The sequence below is a fragment of the Gobius niger genome (assembly GCF_951799975.1).
Source record: "Gobius niger genome assembly, chromosome: 15".
Classification (NCBI taxonomy): domain Eukaryota; kingdom Metazoa; phylum Chordata; class Actinopteri; order Gobiiformes; family Gobiidae; genus Gobius; species Gobius niger.
In genome coordinates, this window is record NC_136866.1 from 19,572,517 (window position 1) to 19,584,472 (window position 11,956).

The window sequence follows — 11,956 nt, forward strand, 5'->3', positions numbered from 1 at the left end:
AATCACAAGCAGGAGCTATTGGCTATGTCTTAAAAGCCAAGAGGATTGATTTGCAGCATTAGTAGGTAGCTACATCCTTATAAACAAGTATACTTCCACAAAACAAATCAGACAGTTCAATGAATATTTGTTATAGACATTGTCGCCCTCTAGTGGCCTGATGGCGCGAGCTCATTGTGCACTTTTCAGCACTTTTTATGTTTAAAACTTAACAAATCTCTAAAGCTTTACCTTATCTGCTGTTTTTAACATATATATTTTAAATGTTTTTATTATTATTATTATTATCATCAAACGTAGTGCAGGCCGACTGTCTGCAACCACTGTGTAACGTTTCCATGGTAACCACTAAACTCCTCAGTCGCCGCAGCTGTGCTCTCTGACAGCACTGACCTGAAAAATAGTACAAACAAGTGGTAGTACTTGTGATTTGTTTAGTCTGGAAGGAGAAGGATATATTTCTAAAGGAAGTGATGTCGTGGAACTGGAACAGCCACGGTTTGCCTTTTCTACCTGGATACACGTTTCAGGACGTAACGGTGAGGACTGCGCCTACAACAAGGCAAAACAAGGCAACTTTTGTTAGCTAAGTAACACGGTGTTTATATGAGTGATGATGTGTTAATACAAATCTAATAAGCTTGTCATATTTTGTGAAGTGAGGTGAGTTTTGTTAGTTTGTTGATGTCACATTCCTTCAGTCAAGTCAAGTGGTTAAACTGGTTAAGTGTAACATTAGCTAGCTAGTTAAAATTAAAATTTGCTCATTATTTTTGACTGACAGGGTACAACTTTGAAAAGTTTTTTATTTCTTTGCAAGATCAAGTTGTAAAAAAAAGCAAAAAAAATAAAATAATAATAATAATATGAAAAGTAGTATAACAATAGCTATCATGATAGTACTAAATGTGAAAATATAATATAGAGTTCGGGGAAAATATCACAACAGGAGTTGCCTCACAGGCCTGCACCAAACATTAAGACAATAAAACAAAACAGGTGAATAAGACAATGTAAAGTTCAGGCAAATCAAGTATCCAGGCAATCATAAATAGTGTCAGCAGTAGGTGGTGACAAGCCGTGTGGGTGTCAAAAACCCAGGGGGAGAAAAGAGAAACCTTGGGGAGAACCACAGAAGGAGAGATCCACTCCCATGGACGGACAGGCTATAGACCCAGGGCCGATGGGAGTCCCTCAGCAGAGAGAGAGGGCCAAGATCGCAGAACGTCCAGTCCTTGTTGAAGTTTCAGTTCTTCTTGTCCAATGCCTGTAGGCGGGGTTCCTCCGTTCGTCTGCTCCTCCTTGGACACCAACGATCCAACGTCTGAAACGGGGGCACTTCCAAAGGGAGTGGGGCAGGAGACACCATGTGAATAGAAATATTGTATCATAATAAGACTGCAGTAAGAAGAAGAGGATAGCACTCTGTGTACTGTACTTCCCACAGCAGTGTTCCTCCTAAGGCAGCTTTACTTCAGGCTGTGGGTCAGAGCTTTACCTAACTGACCTGATCATAAGCTAATTCGAAGAGGTACGTTTTGAGCCTAGTTTTCATGTAGGGACTGTGTCTGCTTCTTTAACGTGAGCTGGGAGTGCAGCAGTCGAAACATCATCCTCTCCATCTGCCTTGACCCCAGAAGGTGATATTCTCCAGAATAAATCCATCAGCCGCTCCTTTTGTCACATCACTGATCTGATATCATTTAAAATCATGATTGAAGTTCAGTGAACATTGTATACAGCACATTTTATTTTGAATATGACCTGCTAGACTAATATGCAACACGTCCGTAGATGTTTAAGCTACAGGGTTAGCAGGTTTAAAGGATAACTCAATGTGAAACGCTATGTTGTCATGTCTGGCAGAAGTCAGCGTTCCACCGGCCGCAGACGCTGGTGTACAGGAACGGCTACACTCTGCCCCGCCGCCCCACTGTGGGCATCGGACAGAGCCCCCTGATATCGGCCCAGCTGAGGCTCCAGGAGATCAATGACCTGCCCCTGCAGGACCCAGAGCCCTCCTACGAGACGTACGACATGGGCCAGTGTGAGGACTTCATACCTGCACATGTGGCTCTGGACAAGAAGGTACCAAACACAACAAATACATAAATATTGAAATAAAGTGAATATAAGCTGGTTCTCAATTAACTCAAGTCTCTGCAGTTACTAAACCTCAGAGAAGCCCCATGTCTGGCTCTCTGTAGTTGGCGTTTGTTTTGATGTCTAGGTAAAAAATTAAGTGAAACTATCTTCAGATATGTTTGTCGACAAATCAAAACTAAATAAAGATGAGAATCAAAAGGATTGACTAAAACTTGGTGTCCCATGACACCGTTTGAAAGAGCCTCACATCGTTTACATTCACTGCCAAAGGGTCTGAACCTTTGTCCATAAATCATTCATCATTATTATTTAGTTGTTTTTATCTTGACCAATATAAATCCTTTGAATGAAAAAAGGCCTGTATTTTATGTCATTTTTGGGGTGAAATGTTACACATAGAAAAAAAAGGAGAAGCAGTGTTCGATCCTAATGTATGCCATGACAGTTAGCATGTCAGCATGGCCGGGAGATTTTTCAGAGTCTGTTAGCTCAATGTATTAGCCATTAGCATTAGCCACCATCGCAAATTACGAACGATCCAGATGTTCTCAGCAGTTGACCACAATTAGGTCAAAGTTAGATTATCATTTTATCATTTGATGTACTAACCCTTTGGAGATTTACCTTTAGACACAAATTACTGTCTAAAAGTGTCCCCTGAGCTAAATGCTAACTCAAATTCAGTCAAGTTTCTACTTGTGGGGTTAGATGCACATCCAATGGCCACTAAACTTCATCTTATAATACGTTAATGCTAAAGGAACCACAGAAATGATACATGAAAAAGAGAAAACTCCATTGGTTAGTATGGACGCCGGGCTTCACTATTCATTTGTATGAAGATAGAATGTAAATTGGGTCTGGGATCCGTTGGCTAACATGCGCACATCTGTAGGAACATGCTCAGAGCTAAAGGCATTTCTGTGATTTCTATGATGTTAAGTAGTGTGGCTTTAATGTGTAGAGACAAAAAATGAACTTGGGTTGCTCAAAGCTGCACATGAACGCAAGAACGAGTTTCCATGAACAGGCCAGTCCTCATTTGAAAGCTAAGAACCTCATGAGTGCCCCCAGTTTTTTTCCAAACTGGTTTAAACAATAGGATCTGGCAACAATAAGAGTGGAGCTCATTCTTTGTTCTGATTGGATCATTGTTCTGAGACACAGACAGATCATATATATCAAACGTGTGATGCCAACAGCACTCTACAGACCCTCACTTTAAAACAAAGTCATTTTTTGTATACCAGAAAACAATTCATGTATTCCTGAAATAGCTGGGACCTATTTGAATAATCAGGTATTTGTGGATTAATGGATGAGTTGTTTCAGCCCTCTAGAGTAAACCCTCTCCCCTCTCGCACTCTTCCAGGTGCTGCGTTTCTACGGCTACTTCACGGAGGACGTCCTCTACTCCCCGGAGGAGCAGTTCCGGATCCGGCCCGTGGTGCTGTACTACTACCTGGAGGACGACACCGTGTGCCTGATCGAGCCGGCCGTGGAGAACTCCGGGATACCGCAGGGCAAACGCATCAAGCGCCAACGTCTGCCCAAGAACGAGTTTGGCGCCTTCTACACCTGGACCGACCTCAACGTGGCCACGGACCTGGAGGTGTACGGCGTCAAGTACCACATCACCGACTGCGACGCCTTCACCAAGGTTTAATCATGCTGATTCCTCCTCAAAAACATGCTTGGAGTTTGGTTCAGGGCGGAGTACCGTTAAACAATTACAGTATCGAAAAGAGTTCCACTGGTATGAAAAATAAAAGTATTGATAGTGGGTACTAAAACAGAAAATACAGTTTTGATGCCGTTGGTTGTTTTTACCCCAATTTGATCTGAAAGTTTGCCCCATTTGTCTAAACTTGTTGCATGACACCGTTGTGAGCCTCACATCGTTCACATTTGCTGCCAAAGGGACAGGTCTGAACCTTTGTCTCTTTTTTCTGATTTTTTGCCACAATCTCTCCGAATTCCCTGAGCCACCGGCCACTGCCTGATGCAGTTTTTTCCCACAGGAGTTCTTGACCAGTGAAGGCATCGTCCTGAACGAGCCTGAGCCTCTGCCCTCAGACCCGTACAATGAGAAGCACCGCACCAAACCCTTGCCCTGCTTCACCACGCAGTCCGAGTACGACAAGATGAACCAGTTCCTGACCATGGACCGCAAGGTGAGAACCGAGCTCTCACTCACTCCCCTCGGGCGAGAGGACACGTGGTCACATTTATATAGCACCTTTCTACCTGCTTTAGGCACTCAAAGCACTTTACCCACCCATTCACACTCTCATGCATACACCAGTGTACGCAGACACTGCAAGTTGTGAAAGTTGTTGTCTGTAAATTGATCTCTGTGAAGAATTGTGATGTTACAAATGTGTGAGGAAAGTTAGACACGAGTGAACCACAAGTATTCCATTCACCCGAGCGCTCCTTAAAGTTCAATGGAAAGTTCACATTATTTAAAACTTCATTCCATTCAATGTCTAATGAAGCTTTTGTTTTACTGATCCTTCAGAATAATATTAGAGCTATAGCACATAGATGGTTTAACTTTGGCTGAATTCAAAGTGAAAGTTTGTTCTGTTAAAAGAGCTTTACTGTTTCCATTGAATCTACTGACACTCCTCTCTCCGCCGGCCCGCCCCTGCAGGTGCTGCGTTTCTTCGGCCTGTGGGACGACTCGATGACCCTGCTCGGGGGAATTCACCCCGTGACCATTCACTATTACCTGGCGGACAACACCGTGGAGGTCAGGGCGGATCATGAGTCCAACAGTGGACGAGACCCTTTCCCCATCCTCATGAGGAGGCTGCGGCTGCCCAAGTCCACCAAGGCACACGTCGTCGGTAATGCTTTAAGATCGGCTTCTCTTAACCCAGCGCATTTTCTCCAGTCCAGCTCACTTTTTGGACGTTTTTCAGTTTTTTCATTGCTCTTTTGTTGCGTTTTTGTCATGTTTTCATTGATTTTTTTTTTTTTAAAGCGCTCAGATTTGGGTGAAGTCAAACTGGAGGGAATGTGCTCTGTTGAGGTGGGGGTGAAGAGGTTAAAGTTCACACCAACCCGACGCACTGTCGCTGTTTGGGGGCAGGTCAGAGCAGCCTCTACACTGAGGCGACCTGAAGCCCAGACCGAGCCCGACAGCTGCACAGTGCACGTGAACATAATGTTTGTAGCGTACGTTTAGTAGTAAATTGTAACACAATGCCTCGGTCCTCGTTCAAACTCTGTGTGGTGACGAGTGAATTGTTTTATCAGTAAGTCGTCTTTTTATATCTGTTTATGTCTGTTTTATATTTATCCGACTCGTGCACAGCACGTTTGGCAAAATTAGCACGAGGGATAAAGCCAAATTGAGAGTTTAATAACTCAACAGCACAGTAGAAAATCTCTCTAATATCCAGCTGATCGGTTGACCAGCCGGTAACACTCAGCCAATCACAGCGCTCCTAGTGCGGCGACAGGGAGACTATAGGAGATCTAACGATAAATCTAACGATTTAACAAATGCAATCGGCCAAAACTGGCTTCACTGACCTCCACTGGTGTGGAATTAGAAATCTAATTTAAACCGCTAAAAGTAGCAAATGAGAGGGATTGTTGTTATTGAATGTGTAAATGTCGGGCTGTGCAGGGCTGTATGCATGTGTTCATTTGAGTGCATTAGTTCTGAAAACAGTCAAGCTCTGACTCTGATCACGAGTGTAACCTGATCCTCACAGACAGCTTCCCCTCGTGTGTCCTGGAGATGTCCAAACATGAGGTGGAGGAGTACCTCTCTCCTAAGGACTTCCAGGTGGGGCAGAAGGTGACCCTGCTGGGGCGACACATTCTGCTGTGCGACTGTGATGGCTTCACCAAACACTTCTACCAGACTGAGTTCCCCGACATGGAGCTGAGGCCAGTGGAGTGGAGCAAGGACCAGGAGCCTTTGGACAGGAAGAAGGTCCCACTGCAGACACCGTACTGCACTATTCAAATCACACAGCACTACCACTTTACCAGCTACTGCTATATAGTATTTGACCAAAATCCAATAGAATGTCTATGTGAAACTGACCAAATACTTTTTTTCCCCACTGTATATTTAAGGGTACAAAATGTAATGGATAAGGAATGGGTAACAGGAATGACAAAATTAGACTAATTTGCCAATGTCAAGCTATTGCTAACTAACACAAAGGCACATGCTGGACCCATTGAAACATTTCTTGTAAATATTGATTAAATAAGTGTGAACAGAAACATACTTGGATTTATGTATGATATTGGTAACAGGAATTACGTGACATGATTAAAAGATACATATAATCCTTTATCCTCCACTATATAGAACACCTATTTAAACAGATTTGTACTTTCTCTTTGAAATTTGAAGTATTTATTTTGTATTCGAAGCGTATCCCCAAACCCATTTGTGTATCAAATGTGCGCGGAAACTCAATGTGCCATAGTATCTTTAGGAACAAAAGTAGTGTAAGTACTTTTGACCACTTCTGATATGACCGACTTCCAACATTCAGAATGAGTGGTTTCAGGCTACTTAAAAGAATGACTATAAAAGGGTGTTCTACTCCCAGCAACTCGTATAACACCTCTACTGGACTATATTACGTTAAATTGTAAAATAAAAAATCCATCCCATACAGTGCCTATGGTCAGTCTTTACTCTGGAGAGCCAGTTTCGTAGGTGTTGAGAAGGTGACCAGCGCTGACTGTGATGTGGTTACAGGCGGTGCCCCCCTACAATGGCTTCGGCACGCTGGAGGACTCGCTGCAGAACTGCCTGACCCTGGTCCCAAAGCCGCCCAGGGGGAACGTGGTCAAACAGCTGAATAACGAGGAAGTGCTGCACTACAGAGCCAAGCTGGTCAGACCACAGAGCCTCGCCTCACACGTCACACGTTTCAATACCTGCCTCTTCTTATTGAGCTTAATGATGCAGTAACTCCTGTGTAGGGCTGGGTACTGTTAACTGATACCAGTATGGCATTGTGAAAAAGGTACAACTGTAACCGGAAAAATGAGAGTATCGAAAGCAGATACTGGAAAAGAAATCGTATATGTCTAGATCCAGGTTTTGATGCTGTTTATTATACCAAATAAACACCAAATTAATGTTTTTTTTTCCTCTATAAAAAAAAATGGAGCCCAATGTTTGCTGCATTTTTTACATTTTTCCTCATTTTTGGCCATTATTTATTATCAATATTTTCCCATTCCCTCCAAATTGTCACCCAATTTATTCCCCATTTTTCCCCTCTATTTTTTCCCCTAATACATTTTTCACGCCAATATTTAAAATTTGCAGATCTTCCAAAGATTATCTTTCTGTTTTCTGGTTCTAGATGACAAATATTTTAGTATAGGTATCAGAAAAAGTATCCTTCAGGTATCAGAATGGAAAACCAAGTATCAATAAAGTAAATGTAATGGTACCCAGCCCTATTCCTGTGTGTAGTAGTAAAATATATGACATGTGTTTTAGGAGTCGCCAAACTCCATCGGCGAGGACCGCTCCTTTGTCTTGTCCTACTTCCTGACTAACGACATGATCAGCATCTACGAGAAGTCCGCCCGCAACACCGGCTTCATGGGAGGGTTGTTCCTGAAGAAGACGCGTGTCCCCAAACCCGGGTCCAGCGCCGAGAACCCACAGTTCTACACCCCGGCAGACCTGGCCCTCGGCTCCACTGTGGAGGGTAAACATCAAGCCTCATCATTAATAGTATTTACAGTATTTGTCCTTCTGGGGTTTGAGGAAGTGAGAGGCAAACAATTTTAAGTTGTTGCCGTGCCAACTATGTTATGTTGAGTGAGTCAAACTGCTATGGTAAATGGAACCACCTACATTAGGTCCAAAGCGCTTTATAGCGAGGAATCACTCACACATTCACACTCTCAGTCATGCACCAGTGTACCCAGACACTGGGGGGGGCGAGGAGGGTGAAGGATTCGAACCCCTGGCCTTCCGATCATGAGACGACCTGCTCTACTGTCGCCCATGCTGCTATGGAACGTTACCTCTATCTATGTCACTTCCTGTCATTCATTAGAAAATAACTTTTGCTGCTTCACTGAAATAAAACAATAATTACTACTTGCAACAGATATTCATCTATCTGTCACTTTAAAGGCTAGTATATTTTAAGTCAGACAATTGTGTTATAATCCCAGTAAAGAATTGGGATGTAGTTGGAAAGTTCAGTCTGAAACACAACTTACAAAAACGTTTTCACACAGGCTGTAGTTAGTTCCACCTAAAGGGGCTTTTGGGTCAGTGTGAATCTAACGGTCTAAACAGCCGCTCAAACAGGTGGTCTTGGAGCAGGTGTGGTGTGAGTGTGGCGGCCTCAGGCCGAACTTCTCTCGCTTTGACGACTCCTTTTTTTGCGCGAGGAAATAATGAATGTTCGGCTCGCTTTCCCGTCTTTTCCTTCCTGCTGCAGTGAATGATGATGGAGACCAGAATGGGCGTGAGGTGTGGTCCTGCTCCCAAACTTCAGATAAATACTTATCTCCATCAAATTTTGCTCAAAATTTGTTTGTTTGCACTCATTCATGAATTAAATGTTTGCAGTTAGTAGCATTAAAAATCGAGTCTTTGGGCTTTATAATGTCATTACAAAGCATTCAAAATGATTTTTCTCATACTCTGGAAACAACAGGGTTAAATTCAATCTAATTCCAAGACTGGGAACTTGTATTTGACCATTAGACTTTTATTAGACAAACAGATCAGGGTGAAGAGGGCTGAAGATCGAGGAGAGACATTCAGCAAATGATCAAACCCACAGCACTGAAGAGAGAACAGTGTTCAATGCACATGGCAGCAGCTGGAGCCGCCAGACCAGTGGTTCCCAATCAGGGGGCCCAGAGCCTTGTCAGATCAAAGGGTCAGGTCATAAATAACAGATATTATTTCAGCAAATAAAGTGACAAAATAATCCTCACATTTGGCTAAGGAAGGAGCATGTGTCTATAAATTGACTTTGTTTGAAATAAATAGTAATAACCCCAATAAAGAAGGCAAAACTTTGACTTTGACAGATTTGCCACTTTATTCAAAACTACAGAAGGGATTAAAAATCCATTTGGAAACCAACTTTATAAAATGGTGTCCAGAAAAGAAACAAACTCGAGGTCATTGTTCCCCACATAAAAGGCCTTATTTCCATCACCTATGAATGGCTCTGGTTTACATCATGAAGAACAAGTGTAGTATTTGCTCCTGATTGGATCGCCGCGCCTCGTTTTAGCCAATCACAGCTGAGCTTCAAACATAGCACTAGAACAATTGATTATTCACGTTCTTAGAAATGTTTGTAAGGGGAAATGACACGGACTTTCTCTTCATTTTCAGTGTTCAGCCACCGTTTTGTGCTGACCGATGCTGACCGCTACGTGCTGACCTACCTGGAGTCTATCCAGAGCCAGGTCCCCCTTCAGACCATAGACTCTCTCAGGAGGAGGTTTGGACTGGACGGCGCCGACACCACGGCGAGAAACGGTAGCACACTGCTGTCTGTCTGACCGGGGCTCATTCTGCTTTCTGATTGGACATAAGCTTTAAAACTCAAACTAAAAATGTAAACATAAATAACCCTTTGATTTTGCTAATGTTTGTAACATTATTATTGTGTCAGTGAAACCAATATTTGATTTGAACATGTTTACGTCATATGACACCGATAGGTCATGATTATGTTTATCTTTGTCTACCTTTAATAGAAACTAATGTTTTTTGTATTGTTTTTTATTTCTATGAGGGGACTTCTGACCATAACATATTATAATTTGAAGCTTTATTGGAATTGTTATGAACAGAAAATATATAAAAGCTTCTTTGGTCAGTAGTTAGTTAGCGCAGAGCTGATCATCCACCGTCATCCCTTAAAAAATATTTTTCAGTCTGGAATTTTGAATGGGATTTCATCAGGACAGTGCTGTTTTCTGCACAAAGACTGTGATATCACGATGACGCACCTGACGAAAATAGGAGAAAGTGTTTTGTCAGACTCAGACATTGCAGCGGGAGCTTGAGGGTGGAGCCGGAGAACACATCACTACACCAGACACGGAGCGGCGCCGCCAGGTCACATGACATCATACGCTCTATAGCTCCCTGATCTGACCGGGATCAAACTGGGACTTTGATCTTTTCTCAGGACAGATTTTCCTCCAGATAAATACTGTAGCGTATGAAGAGAAAGCATGTTGATCAACTGCTGTGCACACGGCTGTAGATAAAAACCTCTAAGCGATGATCAGAGGATGAGGAGAGTCATGTCATGTTCTCCATGACACTTCTGCCAGTGCCTACTGTGGAGTAATCTGACTGTCAACCATCATCCACATTTACAATACTTATTTTCAGTACTTCTCCACGTAAAATCATTTGTTGAAATAGGCCTCTAAGATAAGATAGGATAATACTTAATTACTTTTTTTTAATGAAACTGACTAAAACGGTCACATTTAGAAATTGCTAAAATGTTGTTTTACTAGAATATAAAATAATTATGAAAATGTTTTTTGTGTAGCAGCAGCTTGCGTTATTCCGTCATAGTTGTTTTACTTATTGTAAAACCCGCCCCCTCATGGCAATACAACCACGATTGGTCCAAACCACCAGTGGATTTGGCCTATCTGTATCAGCTCGAGCCTCTCTGAGGGATATCTTGATATTGATCTAATATTGTGACAATCCATCTAGTGTAGGATACTGACGCTGACCATTTTTGAAGATTTCACTAAATTTAATTATTTGTAAAAACTTAACTGTCATACAAAGCACCTCTTTGACCATGTTATTTTGTTTTGTCTTTTTAGATGAAGAACATGCTGTGACAGAGCCCTCATCATGACGACAACTGTGATTAAAAATCAAACATCATTCATTTTATGTTCATTATTCATCTACTTTAGCAAAAAAGGATTACCAAGTCGCGGTTCAGTTAAAGCGACTCATTGGCTCAGAGCGTTTCAGTGATTGGTTTGATCATTCAAACATAAATATCAGATGGTTTGAGACTCTATTGCACTCGTTTGACTGTGTTGGTGCTTCACTTGTGTTTGAGAAGTCGCAATAATAAAGTTTTGTACCAGGAAAGTGTTGAAGCATCACTTTTTGCTCAGTTTACTTTGGTATAAAAGCTCATGGTTTGAGGCGACTATCGCTCAGTCAGTCGTCCGTCATCACAAGGTTCGGAGTTCAAATCTCACTCACACTAGTAAGGTGGACTAAGTGGACTCGGTCAGGAAACTGGAACCCCTGGGTTTGAACACCACTCCTGCACAGAGACTGGATTCTGTGGACCAGGATTCACACAGTACCTTTTTCCAAAACTAAAGGAACCGGTTATTAGTGTGTGTCTGAAATCTGTGTGGTGCCTATATTTCACACTCCTTGACCCTGCAGATTGGTTCCTATCCAAGATGTTGCATATTTTAGAGTCTACACCAGTCGCACTGGTCTACATGTGCCTGACCGTCAGAGGTATTTGAAGGTGTGGGATTCTGCCCAATATGGCCGACTTCCTGTAAGGTTTTGGGCGGTGCCATGATATTAGTTTTTACTTATTTAAGTTCCTGCAGTTTAATCTTTGACATTGACATTTCTTCTGGCCATGGACCCATAGGCCCCACACAAGCTGCCAGTTCCAGGGGGCACCAATGGGCCATTTTTAAATGTTTCTTTCCCACGAACCTCAGCTGAAATTAGAGCTCGCCGAGTACTGATTTTTGATCACCATTCTTGCGTTTTCAGGCTTCAAATGTGATTTTATTTAGCACATTTGGCGGGGAGAGTTTGACTTCCTCCACAGCGAGGAGGGCTGGACCA

At 42.5% G+C, this 11,956-nt stretch overlaps 1 protein-coding gene across 1 annotated transcript; it reads left to right on the forward strand.

The window, feature by feature from the left end:
* The first annotated feature begins 382 nt into the window (after window positions 1–382).
* On the forward strand, window positions 383–10,997 carry efhc1 (EF-hand domain (C-terminal) containing 1). The gene is made up of 10 exons (XM_079572051.1): window positions 383–539; window positions 1,867–2,088; window positions 3,479–3,766; window positions 4,128–4,280; window positions 4,763–4,958; window positions 5,835–6,058; window positions 6,845–6,982; window positions 7,601–7,814; window positions 9,476–9,622; window positions 10,945–10,997. Exons 1-10 carry the CDS (start codon window positions 474–476, stop codon window positions 10,977–10,979), a joined length of 1,683 nt encoding a protein of 560 aa, XP_079428177.1. The 5' UTR covers window positions 383–473; the 3' UTR covers window positions 10,980–10,997.
* Window positions 10,998–11,956: the final 959 nt, after the last annotated feature.

Coding starts and splice junctions, on each gene's coding strand:
- efhc1 (XM_079572051.1), top strand. CDS start 474: ATGTCGTGGAACTGGAACAGCCACGGTTTGCCTTTTCTACCTGGATAC. Junction 2,089..3,478: donor ATGTGGCTCTGGACAAGAAG/GTACCAAACACA, acceptor GCACTCTTCCAG/GTGCTGCGTTTCTACGGCTA. Junction 4,959..5,834: donor CACCAAGGCACACGTCGTCG/GTAATGCTTTAA, acceptor TGATCCTCACAG/ACAGCTTCCCCTCGTGTGTC.